The sequence below is a fragment of the Bidens hawaiensis genome, unplaced genomic scaffold (genome assembly GCF_021521415.1).
Source record: "Bidens hawaiensis isolate Kalapana, Puna unplaced genomic scaffold, B.hawaiensis_p1.1 tig00015856_1, whole genome shotgun sequence".
Taxonomy (NCBI): Eukaryota; Viridiplantae; Streptophyta; class Magnoliopsida; order Asterales; family Asteraceae; genus Bidens; species Bidens hawaiensis.
In genome coordinates, this window is record NW_027492419.1 from 228,695 (window position 1) to 247,538 (window position 18,844).

Below are 18,844 nucleotides of genomic sequence, written 5' to 3' on the forward strand. Positions count from 1 at the left end.
CCAAACGTCTCAAAAGAATAATAATGGGCATTCCATTATCTCATGTCCTCGTGTATTCTATTTTCCCATCTATTTAATTCCCTCGACCATTTCAAAACTCATACCAATCCATCAGACCCTCTAGGCTTCATTGTTGATTGGGCTATTCATTCTTGAATTAGGTATGGGCCAAGAATGTAAGATACATACATATACACTTAAAAAAGAAAGAGGAATTGCCAGATTCTCTCTCGGCGGAGGCATAGGGCGACGACGTCGTTTCGCTACTCTTCTCCGATCGCCCGCGCCTTCAAAAACCTGAGACACGATCGGTTCCGCTAACTTTGAGCCCTAATTCTATTCAAATCTGTTAAGGTTTATCAATAATTTGTGGAAAGGCGTAGTTAATAATGGCGGAATTAGGTCAAGGATCGGTTGAATTTTCTACATTAGTGAGTAGAGTTGTGGAGGAATCCTACCTTTCGTTGAAGGAATTGGTGGACAAATCGCACTCTTCGGATATGTCGGATTCCGAAAGGAAGATTAGTATTCTCAAGTATCTTCTCAAGACTCAGCAGCGGATGCTTCGCCTCAATGTCCTCGCGCAGTGGTGCCAACAGGTTGCATTTTCTTTATAATTTTAATAAGATAACACACTCCTTGTTAGCCCTAGGTTGAGAGAATAGTAGACATTGTTAAATTCTGAATAGATTTTGAAGTAGGGAGCATGCTCTTAAAATTTGAAATAATCTCAATCTGGATACTGCTTTCTGATATGCAGGCACCACTCATACAATACTGCCAGCAACTTGCATCGACTCTATCAACTCACGAAACATGTTTCTCTCAAGCTGCAGATTCAATGTTTTTCATGCACGAGGGACTACAACAGGCTCGTGCTCCAGTTTATGATGTTCCTTCCGCCATTGAGATTCTCCTTACCGGCACTTACCAACGTTTACCAAAATGCACACAAGATGTAGGCATCCAAACCTCATTAACCGAGAAACAGCAAAAACCGGTTCTGAAGAAACTTGACACTTTGGTCAGGTCAAAGTTACTTGAAACTACACTTCCCGAAGAGTTCTCCGAGGTTAAAATCTTTGACGGCACTGTAAACCTTTGTGTTCCAGGAGAGTTTAAGGTATTGCTAACACTCGGTTACCGTGGACACCTGTCAATGTGGAGAATATTGCATTTGGAGATACTTGTTGGTGAAAAAAGTGGGCCTGTGAAGCTTGAAGAAACAAAACGGTTTCTTCTTGGAGATGATTTAGAACGCAGAATGGCTGCTTCTCATACTCCTTTTGCAATATTATATTATATTTTACATGAGTTTTGTGTAGCTCTTGTTATGGACACTGTAATAAGACAAGTGAGAGAAATTAGGGTAGGTAGATGGAAAGATGCAATTCGGTTTGAGCTCGTATCTGGTAGTTCGGGTCAAAGTCAATGTAATGCTGCTGGTTCTACGCAAATAAGTCAAGATGGAGAAACTGATTCAAGTGGTTTAAAGACACCTGGATTAAAGATTCTTTACTGGTTGGATTGTGACAAAAATACTGGAACATTAGACTCGGTATCATGCCCTTTTATCAAGATTGAACCAGGGGTGGATCTGCGGATAAAGTGTATGCACAGCTCGTTTGTCATTGACCCTGTAACTGACAGGGAGGCAGAATTATCAATTGACCAGAGCTGTATTGATGTTGAAAAGTTGCTACTAAAAGCTATATGCTGTAATAAGTATACTCGCCTGCTTGAAATTTATAAAGAGTTGGGGCAAAATAGTCATATTTATAGAGCAGGAGTTGATGTTATTCTTCACTGCCAAGTTTATCAATCTGGTGCTGAATACAATAAGGTTAGTATTGTGGTTTGACTTTTTATGCTCATTTTGTTGAAGGATTGTGTGCTTGATTTTCATCTGCAGGATGACAATTTGGATTCTGATGGGCAGGAAGTATTACGAGTCCGTGCTTATGGCTCATCATTTTTCACACTTGGAATAAATATAAGGTCTTACTTCAAACCCTATATATATGTGTTTATGGTGTTATTTTTGCTATATATGCATCGGATGCTGATGGATTTTTAAATGTGATTAAAACATTGTTTTTTCTGCTTTATAACTTAAAAGGACGGGGCGATTTATCTTTCATTCATCAAGAAATATCATTGTGTCTTCATCACTAAGAGAATGCGAGGAAGCATTAAACCAGGGAAGTATGACTGCAGCTGAAGCATTTATAAGCTTAAGAAGCAAGAGTTTATTATATTTATTTGCATGTATTGGGAGGTTTTTAGGCCTTCAGGTAAGAAGTAAGAACTATTGTTTTATCAGAAGTTTTGAATTAACTGAAAAGTTGTCATAAATTACATTTTCTTGCAGGTGTATGAACATGGCTTTCTTCCTGTGAAGGTGCCAAAACATGCTTTAAACGGTTCTAACATGCTTCTTATGGGATTTCCTGATTGTGGGAACTCTTATTTTCTGCTAATGCAATTTGAAGAAGACTTTATACCTCTATTTAATCTGCTAGAAACTGATTCGGCTGTTACTCGTGTTAAAAAAGTTGATATGAATCACATGCATACGCTTGAAGGAGAACCCGATTTGAGCCTTTTTGATTATAATATAAATGATTTGGGCTCCAATCACACTTCTGATTTGGCTGTTGAAAGTTCTGGTCTTTCTGGGTTTTCTTCGCTTGTGGATGAAATCTTTGAGCAAGAGATCCGATCCTCAGCACCTGCGTTTTCTGTCCAGAGTTACAACCATATTGATAATCCTGTGAATCTTACAAGTGCAGGCTCAGATTGGAACGGTTCATTGTATCCTATGAGTAATTACAAAGGTAGGGTTCCGTCTACTTCCTCCAGTTCAATCACTTCAAGAAACACAACCATCAAGAAAATGACAGCTTCAATGTCTGATAAAGATTCTGTTGAAGCTGTTTCTTATATCACAGGTGGATCCCGTGTTTCTGCAGCAAGTACAGGAGGAAATGCTTTCAGAAACCCTGTTTCATCACCCGATTCCAACATCACTCAGATCTCCAGAGAAAATGGATCAAGAAAACGAACATTAATGGACGTGTTAGACTTACTTCCATCGCTCAAGTCTGAAAATATACCCGAACAATCTTCCAAAAGAAGAAAACACACAAACACAAATAAGTTAAGTGTAAGTAATATTGAAAAATGCAGTTATGTGAATCTTATAGCAGAAGCGAATAAAGGTGAACAACCATCAAGTATATACATGTCAGCTCTTCTACATGTGGTTAGACACTGTTCCCTCTGCATCAAACACGCTCAGTTGACTAGTCAAATGGACGCACTCGACATTCCATATGCAGAAGAAGTGGGCTTAAGAACTGCCTCTTCAAACATATGGTTCAAACTCCCGTTTGCGAGAAACGATACATGGGAACACATATGTTTAAGACTCGGGAAACCCGGAAGCATGTGTTGGGATGTCAAAATTAGCGATCAACATTTCATTGACTTGTTTGACCTTCAAAAGGGCAGTAGTACTTCTCCATGGGGATCTAATGTCAGGATTGCTAATACATCTGATATAGATTCTCATATTCGTTATGATGCTGATGGTGTCGTTTTGACTTTTAATACTGTTGAACCCGATAGCGTTAAAAAGTTAGTCGCAGATATTCAAAGGTTATCAAACGCTCGGACATTTGCTCTAGGAATGAGGAAGTTACTGGTGGTTGGGTCTGATGAGAAAATAGAAGTAAGTCGATCCAATGGTGATAAATACTTTGAACAAATGAGGAAGGCGTTTAAGATTGAGGCGGTTGGGTTAATGAGTTTGTGGTTTAGTTTTGGTTCGGGTGTTTCGGGGGTTCTTGCTCGGTTTGTAGTTGAATGGGAATCGGGTAAAAGCGGTTGTACAATGCATGTATCACCTGACCAACTATGGCCCCATACCAAGTTTCTAGAAGATTTCATTAACGGGACTGAAGTTCCGTCACTTTTGGACTGCATTCGCCTTACTGCGGGACTGTTACATGCACTAACTGCTGCAACACGTCCTGCACGGGCTGCTCCGGTTCCCGGGGTTCCTGGTGCTGCTTTATCGGTCTCAACAAAACCAAATGTTTACGGACCAAATGGTTCGAACCCGAATGTTCATGGTTCTGGTGCGAACCCAGGTGCATCTGCCATGTTGACTGCTGGGCAAAGTGGGCCAGGAATCGTTCCGAGTTCACTATTACCGATTGATGTGTCGTTTGTTCTTCGTGGTCCGTATTGGATTCGGATAATATACCGGAAGTATTTTGCGGTTGACATGAGGTGTTTTGCTGGTGATCAAGTTTGGTTGCAACCCGCAACACCGCCAAAGGGCGGGCCCACAGTTGGCGGGTCATTACCGTGTCCACAGTTCCGCCCGTTTATCATGGAACACGTTGCTCAAGAGCTAAATGGGCTGGACCCTAATTTCACTGGCGGTCAGCCTTCGGGTGGACCAACTAGTTCAAACAATTCAGCCACAAATGGAAATCGGGCCGGTCCTATTGGAATGTCCCGCCCAGGAAACCAACCGGTTGGTTTTAACCGTGCTGCGAATGCCATGTCAGCATCACCAAACTCGCCTTTAGTACGTAGAGCACCTGGTACGGTTGTTCCCGCTCATGTTAGAAGGGAGCTTAACACTGCCATTATTGGGCTTGGGGATGATGGCGGTTATGGTGGTGGTTGGGTCCCACTTGTTGCTCTCAAGAAGGTTCTTAGAGGGATTTTAAAATATCTTGGTGTATTATGGTTGTTTTCACAGTTACCAGAACTCTTGAAGGAAATTCTCGGGTCGATTTTGAAAGAGAATGAAGGCGCACTCTTGAATTTGGATCAGGAGCAGCCGGCTTTGCGGTTTTTTGTCGGGTAAGTATAAAAGTTCAAATGAACCCAAATACGTTTTGACCCGTTACCCAACCTGCCTATTTTTTCCTGTTAATTATAAAAATTAAAAAGTAATGGATATTTGCAAGAAATCTGGGTTTCATGCAATAAAATTACACTTTGGGTTACGTTTGATCCGTTCGACCTCATTGTACTCAAACTAACCCGTTTCTAAGCCTGTAAACAAACCGAACAGGGTAATGTTCATGTTCGTTCATTTAGCTCTACTGAACACGAACAAATACTTGAACGAATTTTTTTGTTCGTTAAGAAAGCAAACATGTTTGTGTTCATTCGTTCAAAATTTAAACAAGCAGCTCACGGACGTAAACGAACCTAAATGAACACAAACGAACAAGTCTAATACATTTAAGTATCCCATATTAATAATGTGAATTGCTAACAAAGGCATTTAAATTAGTGGTTTAAATGAACAAACGTATATGAACATGAATAAACGAACATATATTAACTAATATAAATGGACGTTCACAAACATAATTGAACAAAACTAAACGAACGTTGATGAACATAAATGGACGAACAGTATATATGTTCATGTTCGTAAGTTTCGTTTAAATGAACATAAATAAACGAACGTTCAAGGACGAAATGTGTTCATGTTCGTTGTTTATTTGAATGAGCATAAATTTTTGTTTATCTCCATTTGTTTATTAAATAAATGAACATAGTGAACTTCCCAATTTCCCATCAAACGATTGACTGAACACTCGGTTCATTTACAGGGCTTTGGCCGGTTGCCCATTTATAAGTAAATGGTCTGAAATTGCCACATCTAGATATGATTTATCTAAACGTTCCTTGTATTAATTAAATATATTGATGCAGGGGATATGTATTTGCAGTTAGTGTCCACAGAGTTCAACTCCTTCTTCAAGTTCTTAGTGTAAAACGGTTTCATAATTCACAACACAACAACTCGGTATTTGGTCAAGATGAGTTAACTCAAACCGAAATAAGTGAAATATGTGACTACTTTAGCCGCCGTGTTGCATCCGAACCGTACGATGCATCCCGTGTTGCATCATTCATCACTCTGCTCACATTGCCAATTTCCGTGTTAAGAGAATTCTTAAAACTAATCGCATGGAAAAAAGGTTTAGCTCAGGCCCAAGGTGGTGATGTTCCACCCACACAAAGGCCACGAATCGAGTTATGTCTCGAAAACCATACGGGATTAGTTACAGATGGAAGTTCCGAAAACTCGCCAGCTTCGAAAAGTAATATTCACTATGACCGGCCTCATAACACGGTTGACTTTGGGTTGACTGTGGTTCTTGACCCAGCACATATACCTCACATGAACGCTGCTGGCGGTGCTGCGTGGTTGCCATATTGTGTTTCCGTGAGGTTGAAGTATTCGTTTGGTGAAAACCCGAGTGTGTCTTTTCTTGGAATGGAAGGTAGTCACAGTGGGATGTCCTGTTGGCTTCGGGTGGAAGACTGGGAGCATTGTAAAGAGAGGGTGGTTCAGACCTTGGATGGGTCTTTGGGTGGAGATGTGAATCAAGGGAGATTGAGAACGGTGGCTGATAATGTGCAGAAGACGTTACACCTCTGTCTTCAAGGGTTGCGGACTGGCGGTGGTGTTGCCAGAGTTAACTCAACCTGAGTTGTGGTTTGCTATGGTGAAGTGAGTTGAGAGTTGGAGATTTTGTTTCGGGATCATTATATGTAGTATTTTTAGGTACAGTTTTGTCTTTGTACAGGAAGTGTTATTTTGTGTTTGTATAATTATACATTGTCTTTTTTCATTTTTCTGAACAATAACAAATAGTAGTTTTAGTTATTGGTTCAAGATGAGTTTAGGTTTAAACATATTTTTTTATGTATTAAGTACTGCTACAATATTACATTGGCTCTGCATAAACATACAAACAAAAGTTAAATAAAAAAAGACGGTAGAATATATATCATCAACATGGAACAACACAAGATAAGAGCATCTAATGCCATTGCCAATATCAATATCGCATCAATTCATTAGTGGAAATAAATAAATACTAGAATCTGTCATACAAACCAATCTACATTCACTCCAACCTTCAACCTTCCATGGATGCACCACCACCACAACCTCCGCAGCAGCAGCAGCAACAGCAGCCGCCACCACAGCACGAAGAAAACAGCACACCAGTCCTAACATATAAGGTAATATTAGTTAATAACTATAGATATATACCTCTATATTTGATTCAATATCTATTATTAACTCTAGTTAATTATGATCTATGTATGCTGGCTTGATGCATGTTCTTGCAGACATGGGTTCTCAAAGTCTCCATTCACTGTGTTGGCTGCAAGCGAAAAGTCAAGAAAGTCCTCCAAACCATTGAGGGTATACAATTATACGCAGGATTCCAGACAGAACACAGTATTTTTGCAACAAATTAAATTAACTAAACTATTTTTTCACGTAAACAAAATCTGTTTATTTATAGAACCTATTAAACTAGTAGTTTTCATTTTCTATCTACCAAATTAAACATTTAAAAAATTATGAACAAATTAATTGAATAATTTTCCATATAAATGCAATATATATATAAAACCAGTTTTGTAATTTTTTTTAATTTTTTATGCTTTTGAGCAGTAAAACATTTGTTTTGCAGGTGTGTACACCATTGATATAGATTCCAAGCAGCATAAGGTTACAGTTGTAGGCAACGTTGAAGTGGAAACACTTGTAAAGAAGCTGATAAAGACCAGAAAGCACGCCGAGAAGTGGCCAGAAAACCCCGGCAGAACAGAAAACACGGCTGCCCCCGGCAACAATAAAGGAGCTGAAAGCAGTGATGAAGAAGAAAACAACAACAATAATAATAATCCAACTAACGGTGGTCCATCGGTGAAGTTCGCTGGTGTACCGGAAAATAATCAAGTTCCGGCGGGTGGTAAAATGGGTGGTGGCGGCGGCGGCGGAGGTGGTGGCGGTAAGAAAAAGAAAAAGAAGAAAAAGAAAAAGAGTTCGGGTGCCAAGGCTCCTGGTGGACCAGCAGACACTGGATTGGTACCTCAAGAACCCGGGCCTACTCAAGTGGTTGATCAAGTGCATCTCAGCTCGCCACATGGCTACTCGCATCCGATGCCTGGTGGTCCAGGTTATGCAGTGAGTTACAATGCGGCGCACCCCGGTGGAAACAGTGGTCCTGCCTATTATATACCTCCTACACCGTACATGTATGATTATTATGAGGATGATGATGATTATGCAACGTCATCTCGTCCGTCTGATAGTTTTGATATACTTAGTGATGAAAATCCCATTGGATGTTATATCATGTAACTAAGTTATATTAGCGCATTGCAGGCTTGCAGCAATATGTGCTTTGCTATAGGTAAAGATCGAACCTAGAACGAATGTTTGACTTATTAATTTCGGTTTTGAATGATCGATTATATACGGTTCAGTTATTAGACCAATAGTTGCAATAGTGATAGTATGGGGATTATGCATGTAACTTGGTGTTCTATGTAACACCTATGATGCAACCCTAATCTGTTAACAATCTAATGATGATTGTTTTTTCGTAACGGTTGGCTTGGTTTTTTCGTTAATTTCTATTATTGTTCATCAACATCTAAATCTAAATATCTAATGATGAATACATGTAGTTTAGCATTTTAATCATTGTACTAAGAAGTATTTTAATAAGGTAAAATTTTCAAAATGGGCCTGTTTTGAAAAAATGTCTCATTCAACTATTTTTGTCCCTTAAACTTAATAATTCCCAAAATGTCTCATTCAAACTCATCTTTAACCATGTAACACATCTTCGACTAACGCGTTACAAACACGTCGTCGAAGACGTGTTACATGGTCAAGTAATGCGTTATTCGAAGACGTGTTACGTGGTCAAAGATGAATTTGAATAAGACATTTTTGGATTTTTTTAGTATAAGGTATAAAAATAAAATATCTTTTCAAAGTATGTCCATTTTAGAAATTTTTCCGTTTATTAATAAAATATGAAACAAAGATCCGATTCTGCTGATAACGAAATCAGTTTGTTAGGTATTGAGCATTGACAAAAAAAATTAATTAATAGATTTATAGCATTTGTTAACACCTTTTCTCATAATAATTAATTTTATATTTGTCATATTATGATATATACTTCATTTTAATTAACAAGATATATGTATAATAACATCAGTTCCGGTTGTTTTCAATACATGATGGAGCCGCTTAACACGCACCACCGTGCCAACTTCACTCAAAGGTAAACAAGCCAGTTCGGCAAGGCTCATTTATCTTATAGACCTTAATTTTGAGTAGGAGATCGGCTGTAAAAGATCATTTGAAGAAATAAAGGAAATAGATGCAAAACTTTGACATGGAAAGATTAAGTTAAACTGTTATGTAAATTATAACTTATATAATTAAAGCTTTAACCAAATCCAAAGAGGCCAATGTGCAGTTGTGTTTTAATTATTTAAACAGGAATAACAAGAAACAAGAGATGCTTTTATTAGGAAAAAAAAAAGAATATGATCCTCCACAATCTATGCTCTGCATAGATATTAGAATATATTCATAAAGCTCATATCACCCAACCAAAGCAAAGAAAGCTTCTTCTTTGTATTCAAAATTCTTGCTACTTTTAAATATGCTCAACTTAAATGTTATAAACACTCAAAGTCAAAGATCAAGTCTTTTTGGGTCAGAGGAAGCATATGAGTGAAACAGGCAATTCATATAACAAAATATTTACTAATGTATAGAAATCCATCAAGATACAAGCAAGGACCAGACACAAACTTAGTGCAAAACTGTACGACACTGGCTACAATCTATATCAATAACGGGAACAAATTATATGCAAGTCGAGGCCTTCGAAGTGCGTTTATTTGTACCTAGGATTATAACAATAACCGTCACATCGTCATGGTATTTTCTTCTCCTGCCAGCAGGGACACTCTTTAACTCTTCAGTACTAAAGCCTGCAAGAGTTTCAATTTTCCATGAATGTATAATTGTATATGATGAGAAAATAACATGAAATTATATATTTCTGTACATCCCAAATGAACATATTTCAATCTTTTTGTAATTTCTTGGTCAAAAGCATATAGCTTCACATGTATAATTTTATACATCACAAATGAGAGCATATTTCAATCTTTTTTGCAATTTATTAGTCTAAAGCATATATAGCTTGATTCTCTCTAAAAGTGACTTTCATAATTGATAAATATTCAATTTAATCAAGAAAGTTTATACAAATAAACTTTGAATTTACCTGCAGAACAAGCGGCTTTGAGTACAAGTTGCTCCAAAAGATATTTTGCTGGATCCCCAAATGGTTTTGTGGATATGTAGGAATGAACAAGTTTTGCCGCTTCATCGTTTGTGAAGAAATCAAATAAACCATCACTTGCGAATATTACAAAGTGATCAGAGCTTGAAACTTCATGCAAACATAGTGATGGTTGTACTGAAATGTATGGAGGACTTAGAAGATTACGAACCCGAAGAATTCCCATTAATGCATCATTCAAAACTTTCTGCAAAAAAAAAAAAAAAAAAAAAAAACCATATCAATGTAAGACTAAAATTAGACTACTGGGGGTGTTTGGATGTGTTTTAAAAGTAATTATGTGATAAAATGACCAAAAGGGGCATTTTTGTGATTGGCAAATTCTGATTATTTGACCCTAAATAATCAGATAATTAAAGAAAATATGTTTATCCAAACATTTAAAATTGATTTTTGGACCAACAAGAAATCTAACTGTTAAATCAAAACCAGAGCTTTTTCTATCATTACATAGAATATATATCTATCCAAACATTTCAAATTGATTTTTTGACCCCTAGGTAATCCAATAGTCAAAACCAAAACTTTTCAATTCAAGAGCTGGACACTGAATATTACAATTCCAAACACCTCCTGACTATTTTCATATTAATCCTTTTACCTTTTTCAAATAACCGACTCCAAATGCCCGAGTAACCTTCAACTTCCCTTTGATTTTTCCATGCACAATTGCATTAGGATCATCAGGATGTTCACCAATCACTTGATTTCTTTCCACCTCATTATCAACGGTATGACTTTCGGTTAACTGCACAGCTTTCAAACCCTTAAATTCACCAATCCTGTTTTCATCATCATCCATTGCTAACACCGCCCTACTATCACCTAAATTCATTATATACAAATCCTTCCCATGGATAAGCCCAACAAGCACACACGAGCCCACAGACACGATATCAGGCCGGTCCTCCATTTCTTGCTCAACCATATACAAAAAATCATTTTCTGCTTGATTAAGTGCGCGCTGCAAACTATCAAGAACTCGGTTTTTAGGCCTCATCACATTCCCATCTATAAAACAATCAAACTCCATATCTAACGAATTCAAATTACACCTAATTGTTTCATAAAACGTGCCCGCTAGAAAATCGGCTGCGTCTCGCCCGTTAAATCCATCATAAATTGCACAGAAAACCCAGCCGTTTTCCTCGGAACAAACCGCCTGAACCCTATCTTCACCCGCAGCACCACCCGCCACTTCAACCTCAATCGCATTAAGAAAATCTTCATTTCTTGATGGGACGCTTAACGGCTTTGAATAAAAGGAATCAAAATCAAGATTCTCAGATGGGCTGCAACTTAAATTGGACATGCTATTTGGGAAAGAAGATGATAATAAGTCGAGTTTTGTGAATGATGGTGAAGAGGGTATTCTTCTAAATGATTTTGGGGAGTCGAATGATGGCAAGATTTCTGAGCTGATCAAACCGTTGCAAATGTTTGTGTTGGCTAATGTTGCATTGCCACTAATGGCGGCCCCCGAGAGGCAAGAGAATGAACTATTGTTTCTTATGAGTTTACCCGTAGGGATGTCGTATCCTTCGGTTGTGCTGCATTTGTAGCCAAAACTTACTTGCATTTCTTCACCGGGGTCAAGAATTGATTTTCCATGCGTCATTTTAATCTGAAAAATTAGAAATAAAAAATAAATGGATTTAGTTGCTTTAGTGTATAAATATAAAGAAAACGCACATTTTATCAGTAGTTCAATCAAGTACTGCAATTTAGTAAAAAAAAGATTAGTCAAATGAACAACGTTCACATTTATAATTTAAAAATAGGACAATTGCCTAAAAATAAAACAAACTTTCCTCAAACTGCACAAAGAAAAGTTAAAACTTCACCCACAAAATAATTATAGTTCCTTCTTGAAAAATACAATAGAAAGTTGAATAAAGCCGATTAGCTTTTCATGCAACTAGCCCTCTAAAAACTGATAAAAACCTAAAAGATTTTGTAGTGCACCAAGTTCACCAATATCTATCAATCTATGTAGTCAAAGGCGATAGCCATGGTTCTGCCCAGGCTCAGATTGGCCTGAAACGGGACTTGACTACTGAACTATTTACCACAAGTATAGGAAATGTTTATATATTCAACTTTACGTTGTTACATGATTCACACCCCCCCCCCCCCCTTATACGGCTATACCATCAAAACTGTAACCCACGTATGAATAAAAAGTATCCAGAATACCTTTTATCGAATGACTATAAGAGACTGAGCGCTGGAACATAAAAGATGCATTTAGAAACATATAACTTGGACTCTTCTAACTAAATACCAAAGCAAAAGACTGAAAATTGGAAAGTCAAAAGGGTTTAAACCCAAACTGACTAAAATCAATTTAATGACAACACAGCAATCAGCAAACATATAGTTATCTATTAAAAAAGACAATACGATTAAAAAAATTTAAAGAGCCCGCATCAAGAACCCAAGATTGCAATAGAATATGAATGAGGTAATAAAAGATTGGGGTCTAAAAACAGGCTTATAGAAAGTATAGAACAAAGGGGTTAAAGATAGAACACAAGTGTGAAAGAGTATGAAATGGCAGGGTGATGATAGAATCAGACGATTGGATTCATGAAAGTTGGTAAATCTGTTAAAAACTGCCCAAATATAGGCGGACGGGTTCATCTAATAACTTCCCACTTGTGTGTGTGTGTGTGTTGGGAGGCGGGTGCCTTTGTTTGGGTTGGTTTTAACAAATTCATCAACGTCCGTGACCCCTTTCGTCCGATTCCATCATCATGCCGTCACACCCATACTCTTTTACTCTTCACAAGTCTGTTCTATCTTAAAATTAATGTGGTTTTGATGACTCACACATAGAGATAAAAGTATCTAGAATGCCTTCTAATCAATGATTTAGGTTATAGAAGCATACAACTCGGACAGTATTGTCACTTAATAATGGACTCCAAAGCAAAACAGAGTGAGAGTTGGAAAGTCAAAAAGGAGTCAAAATTAATAATTTAACCCAGATTAATGTAATTAATTTAATGGCAATGCAGCAATCAGCAAACATATAGCTACCAACTAAAAAAAGAGAAATCAATAAAAAAAATAATAAACATAAAAAGGTCACGACTTGTGATTTGTGAAAACGAATTAGGTTTTTAAAAAACTTATATAAGAACAAGTCAAACTCAAAACGTATGTCTTATAGAGTATCTCATCCTCGTTTTCTGTGTAATAATTATGTATATGACACTCGAGTTAATCAAACCCTGAACAGGTGCAGCAGTCATAAAAATAACCAAAGCAGAATTAAACGGATCCATCAAGTTTCCCACTTCTTTTGTGTGTCTGTGTTGGGGGGTCATGTTTTCTACCTGCCAAGAGACAAAACAGCTTCCCAAATTTTTTTTAAGAGTTCTTGAAATAAAAACTGAATTTTGAATTAGATGGCATCTATCTACAGTGGACTTTTGTTGGGTTGCAAGCATGCCAACAAATCAAATCAAGATTTGGAAGTTTATGCAACAGTATCATATAATTGATGACACAAGACGTCAATGACTGAATTTGGTCCAAAACAAAATTATGAAGAGGATAAGTTCACACAAAAGTCACGATGAACCCGGCCCAACCATCCAACCGTATTAAATGGTTTGGTCCAGAATTTTTATCAAAACCGGCAAAATCGGACCGTGAACACCCTATGTACCACAAGTCTATGAAAGGTTTGTATAATTCACTTCATATTTAACTTGCTTATGATTAAGGCATTTGGAAGGATAGTAGTATGCTGCTTTGATGATTCACACGCGCACGCACGTGCGCACACACACATAGAAGTATCTAGAATAGCCTTTTATCACATAAAACCTTGTTGCATTTAGAAGCATACAACTTACGGTAATCTCAACCAAAACTAATATATAATAAGTTTAATAGCAATCAGCACACATATAATTACCTAATAAAAAATGACTAAAAAACATAAACAAATCATTAACATAAAAGGGTCAGGCCCAGTGAAAATGAAACATGGTCTAAAGAACATAAATAAGAACAAGTCAAAACTCAAAATTTTTGTATTATACAGCATCCCATGCCAATTTTTATATGTTATATCCGTATCCAGCACTCGACTACTCGAGGTAACCAGACCCTAAACAGGTTCAACAGTCATAAACAGAACCAGCAAAATGAAAGACAATGTCAGTTACCAATACAATTATAAGTGATTAAAGCCTCAAGAACAGTAAAACAAACAAGGGTTTGATCAAAGATTCAAAACCCATTCACATAACAAGAAACCCAAAAAAAACTAATTTTACCAAACACCCATCACAAGAAACACAATAAAGATTACAAATTTATGCAAGAAACACAATAAAGATTACAAATTTATGCAAGAAACACAATAAAGATTAAAACTTTATGCAAGAAACTGAATCTTGAACTTACCCCCTTGAAGAAACCGAAGAACCCAAATCAAAAACAGCCAAAAGAAGGCGAATTTGAGCAAAAAACTAAAGATTGCAATCGAATACACGAAGGATGTAGTGAGAAATTGAGGGTTTAAAAACAGGAAGAATAAAAGATTGGATGGTGTAGAAGGAAGAGAGTGGCGGTGAAATTGTTAAAAACCACCAAATAAAGGCAGCAAGGTGTATTGCTGGTATTTGATTTCCCACTGCAGGAGGAGGTTTTCATCTTTTCTACTTGCCAAGAGCCAACACAGTCACACCCTCTCTATCTCTATCTCAATTTTATTTATTTTAAGATATATATTTATTGTTATTTATGTGAATCGTTTCTGGTTGACGGGTTTTAAATTGGAAGGTTAATTTAACCTCAACCCAACTCATATATTTATTTATGTCATGTCATGTTAAAGATACATATAATTGTGTCTTATTTTTGGGTAGACTTGTTTAATGTTATATTAATTAGTGAATATTAGTAATGCATGATGTAGTAACAAATTAAATAATTAATTTTTCTAGTTAAAGTTAAAACAATTTTTCTTCTGTAAATGGTGACGTTTTAATCGTATTTTGTTTATTTGTCTCTTATTTTCAATTAACAGACTTAGTTTTATATATTTAGGTTGAGATTGGAAGAAGCTAGTGGAATGATCGAAGAATGGGTAGTTAGAAATAATCAATAAATTTATTTGAAAATTAGTAGTTATCGAAAAAAAATTAAAAAATAAAAATCAACTTTAATCTTTAACACATTTTCAATAACCCCTTCTAATATATAAATATGTAAGCAAAAACTCATAAGCAGGCCAACACTTACTAAACGAGACGTATTCATGTTAGCATGCTCATTAAGTGTGTCGTATTGACATAATTTTATAAAACGAGCTAACCCAAAACTTATATTTTTTTTCAATCATATTCAAGTTATGTTGGAATTGTAGTTAATATATTTCTTAAAATAAAAATTGAATTAGATGGCATCTGTATACATTTAATTTATGTTAGGTTGTTAGCATGCCGAACGAAATCAAATCAAATCAAGATTTGGATGTTTTGGTAACAAGATCATATAATTGCTGACACAAGACGTCTATGCCTAAATATCCAAAACAAAATTGTGAAGAGGATAAGTTCACACCAAGCTATTAAGATAAATGTAGGTGTCAATCCTAACACGGTATAAAGATGAATAGTGTCACACCCCGACTTAGGGCTTAGGCATGTGACCAATAGTTGGTACCTGTTTTGTAAATTTATCAGAGTTGCGTGTTTATTTAAGCGAAAGACTTATAAAATATCAATTTACTTTTGAAAACTTCTCGGATAATAAATATCCAAGTGTTTGATTCACAAACCTTGTTTAATCTCGTTTGCAATATTTTAATGATTAAAAATTGAGTCATCTTCATAAGCGAGCATCTATCTTCGTGAGTGGCTATAATTCCTTGCTATCTGTACTAAATCTGTTTTCCTGAAATGTGGGGAAAATACGTCAGCAATGAGCTGGTGAAACATTGACTGACTCTTTAAAAATTTTATAACAGTCGTTAAATACAAATATAATTTCCTGCTTCACAATCTCAGCAGGAATGTTGATCGTTCCCAGGATTTGTAACACTGTCCTACACACACAATTCAAGAGTTCTCCGAGTCACATAGCCCCTGTTTGGAGACAACATTCCCCGAGCTATGTAACTCGGTTAGAGAACCAGTTATGACTAACTTAGGTTTTGTATGCCTGTTTAGTCAGTTATGAATGGATCCAGACACATGTGTAATCGGTCTGAGCTGCTTTTTATTTTCTATTTTGTATTATAACGATTTTAGCGATTATATCATCTCATGCAAATATTTATCATACTCTTTGCAATAAACATGTGACATCCGTGGCAAAACCGAGTACACCTTAGTACTTACAAACTCGAATAACCGTTTAACCGCTTATTGCGTAACGAACAAACGAATAACCAAACGGGTCTGGTTATGGTCCGGATATCCCAGGGTGCTATCTATAAGTGATATACGATCTATACAAGCTAAAATATTAGTAATATGGCTTTAGTTTGATAGCAAACAAGTTAAACGAAAACATGCTCGTTTAACTACCCGCTATAGATTTAAACGCGAAAGATAGTTACAAACCAAGCATTGTATCATCCGTTAAGACGAAAAAGACTTACCAAACACTTATTTGAAATGTTTTAAACGATCCGTGAAAATATTTTCGATTTTTACAAACGTATAGTATGTTTTTATAATTTTACACAAAACTAGCCGAAAAACACTCGTTTTCGCGCTGTTTAACGCACCCGATAAGTTTTTCGCGCCAAAAACCGAACCCGAACTAAATTTGGACCGGGATTTTCGTATTTGGGCTTAAGAATTCAGAAACTTGGGCCAAAATGGGCCCAAAATGAGCCCATGGAGCTCCGGCCGCAGCCGCCACCCCACCCCCCTTTGTTTTCCTTTCATATTTAAACTAGATCCAATATATTTTTAGCCTCATTTTCTTGAAAACTCTGGACATAAGCTCTGTTCTAGCCAAAAACCTTCAAACCCTAAGGTAAGGGGCTTAAATAAGTAGCTTTTTTACTTGTTTAAACTTGTTTAATACCATAAAAACATGTCTTGGTCACTAAAAATCATTCCTAACCGTGTAAAAATCCTAAAAATGGTCTATAAACATGTTTTGATCATACACATGGTAAGGAACCTGTTTTGATAGTTTTTTTTTGGCCATAAACACGGATGAAAGGGTTGAAACGGCGTTTTTACGATTCAAAAGTTCGTTTTTGTGCACTAGCTGAAACCCTAAGTTAAGGGCTGTTATGTTGATGAAATATTGCTTGGTTTGTGATATAGGACTTGTACCTAGCTTGCTTAGAAGCACAAGAACCTGAAAACTTGATTAAAAAGTCGGAAACGAGCCAAACCCGCTAAGGTAATACCGAAACACTCGCTTACGGGCTATTTAGGTTAAGGTTGTGATGTGCATATTGTTAGGACTTGAAATTTTTCAGGGACATCAGGGACCATGTCAATAAGTCCCTGTTCAAATTTGGTAATTTTTCGACCATCCGAGAATATTTGGCGAATTTATTACCTAATTGGGACGTTTATTTGGGAAAAATAGCTAAAATACTTCAAAAATTATGAATTTTTTCTGGGAACTCAGATTTGATGTATTTTGATCACATATGAATTTTGGGATCATTTGGAGAAGTCTAAAGGTGTTTTGTGTATATGCGTTCGTGTGAATTTTTATAGCCGAATTTGGGCCGAAAAGAATATCGCACGAACTTTTTACATTTTTAAATTGATACAGGTTGTTTTGGGACATGATTTGAGCATTCAGGAATTTTGGGTAATTTTTGGAAATTGTTTGGGGTAAACGGACGATTTTCAGACGAAATATAACTGACAAAATGAATTTTTATAAATTAATAAATCAGTTATAATTCCAGAAATATTTTTATAAAAATCTAAATATTTTAATTGATAAGTGGTTAAATTTTCATAATTTAATGATTAACGGTTAATTAATTATGTTAATTTAAAGATTAAACAAATTCAGTTTTTATAAAAACCGGCAAGTTCGCGACTAACGAACCTGCGGGAATATCAAAACACCAAGAGTGATCAAAAATCATATTTTTGGACTAATTAAGTAAAAACGAACTTTTCTATGAAAACCCTGGACAATCCGGATAAATTGTGCGCGTTTCTTCTTAAATCAAACTGAATAAACGGAAACGGGCCCCGAGGCTAATCCGGTACCCCAGTATGTGATCCTTCTTTATAACTTAATCATTTTATTAACCAATACATTTACCCAAGCTTATTTTCCCATAACTGTTTTCTGAACGCGTAAACGAACAACTTGGCCCAGCTGGGAAAACGGGAATCTGAGCCAAGTTCGGTTTTAAGTATTAGACATTGAACAACATCACAACCTAAGCCTATTGCCACTTTCTGGGCGTTCCAGCTATACCCAGATTAGTTATACAGCCCGGTTTAGTACTGAGATTATAATAATATTAAAATATTAATATTATTATAATATGGACTATAGGGACTAAGTGATAGCAAGGGAAACGAACCCCGAGCTGATCTCGCACTGAGTGCCTACAAAACCGTGAGTTTCATGACCCCTCTTTT

The 18,844-nt window shown here is 36.4% G+C and overlaps 3 protein-coding genes across 3 annotated transcripts; 2 read left to right on the forward strand and 1 right to left on the reverse strand.

Moving 5' to 3' along the window:
• The first annotated feature begins 389 nt into the window (after positions 1–389).
• Positions 390–6,779, forward strand: LOC143549904 (mediator of RNA polymerase II transcription subunit 14-like). The gene is made up of 6 exons (XM_077040679.1): positions 390–599; positions 761–1,843; positions 1,913–1,998; positions 2,120–2,294; positions 2,372–4,881; positions 5,749–6,779. Exons 1-6 carry the CDS (start codon positions 390–392, stop codon positions 6,530–6,532), a joined length of 4,848 nt encoding a protein of 1,615 aa, XP_076896794.1. The 3' UTR covers positions 6,533–6,779.
• A 62-nt stretch (positions 6,780–6,841) lies between these two features.
• LOC143549906 (heavy metal-associated isoprenylated plant protein 35-like) lies at positions 6,842–8,206 on the forward strand. The gene is made up of 3 exons (XM_077040680.1): positions 6,842–7,071; positions 7,183–7,258; positions 7,533–8,206. The coding sequence occupies exons 1-3, from the start codon at positions 6,976–6,978 to the stop codon at positions 8,204–8,206; spliced, it is 846 nt and encodes a 281-aa protein (XP_076896795.1). The 5' UTR covers positions 6,842–6,975.
• Positions 8,207–9,604: 1,398 nt separating this feature from the next.
• On the reverse strand, positions 9,605–14,806 carry LOC143549909 (putative protein phosphatase 2C 40). Its single transcript, XM_077040681.1, has 4 exons — positions 14,664–14,806; positions 10,843–11,865; positions 10,164–10,428; positions 9,605–9,864 (listed from the first exon to the last, which is right to left on the reverse strand). Exons 2-4 carry the CDS (start codon positions 11,857–11,859, stop codon positions 9,737–9,739), a joined length of 1,410 nt encoding a protein of 469 aa, XP_076896796.1. The 5' UTR covers positions 11,860–11,865; positions 14,664–14,806; the 3' UTR covers positions 9,605–9,736.
• Positions 14,807–18,844: the final 4,038 nt, after the last annotated feature.

Coding starts and splice junctions, on each gene's coding strand:
- LOC143549904 (XM_077040679.1), top strand. CDS start 390: ATGGCGGAATTAGGTCAAGGATCGGTTGAATTTTCTACATTAGTGAGT. Junction 1,844..1,912: donor CTGGTGCTGAATACAATAAG/GTTAGTATTGTG, acceptor TTTCATCTGCAG/GATGACAATTTGGATTCTGA. Junction 1,999..2,119: donor ACACTTGGAATAAATATAAG/GTCTTACTTCAA, acceptor ATAACTTAAAAG/GACGGGGCGATTTATCTTTC.
- LOC143549906 (XM_077040680.1), top strand. CDS start 6,976: ATGGATGCACCACCACCACAACCTCCGCAGCAGCAGCAGCAACAGCAG. Junction 7,072..7,182: donor CACCAGTCCTAACATATAAG/GTAATATTAGTT, acceptor ATGTTCTTGCAG/ACATGGGTTCTCAAAGTCTC. Junction 7,259..7,532: donor AGTCCTCCAAACCATTGAGG/GTATACAATTAT, acceptor TTTGTTTTGCAG/GTGTGTACACCATTGATATA.
- LOC143549909 (XM_077040681.1), bottom strand. CDS start 11,859: ATGACGCATGGAAAATCAATTCTTGACCCCGGTGAAGAAATGCAAGTA. Junction 10,429..10,842: donor GAGTCGGTTATTTGAAAAAG/GTAAAAGGATTA, acceptor TTTTTTTTGCAG/AAAGTTTTGAATGATGCATT. Junction 9,865..10,163: donor CAAAGCCGCTTGTTCTGCAG/GTAAATTCAAAG, acceptor AAACTCTTGCAG/GCTTTAGTACTGAAGAGTTA.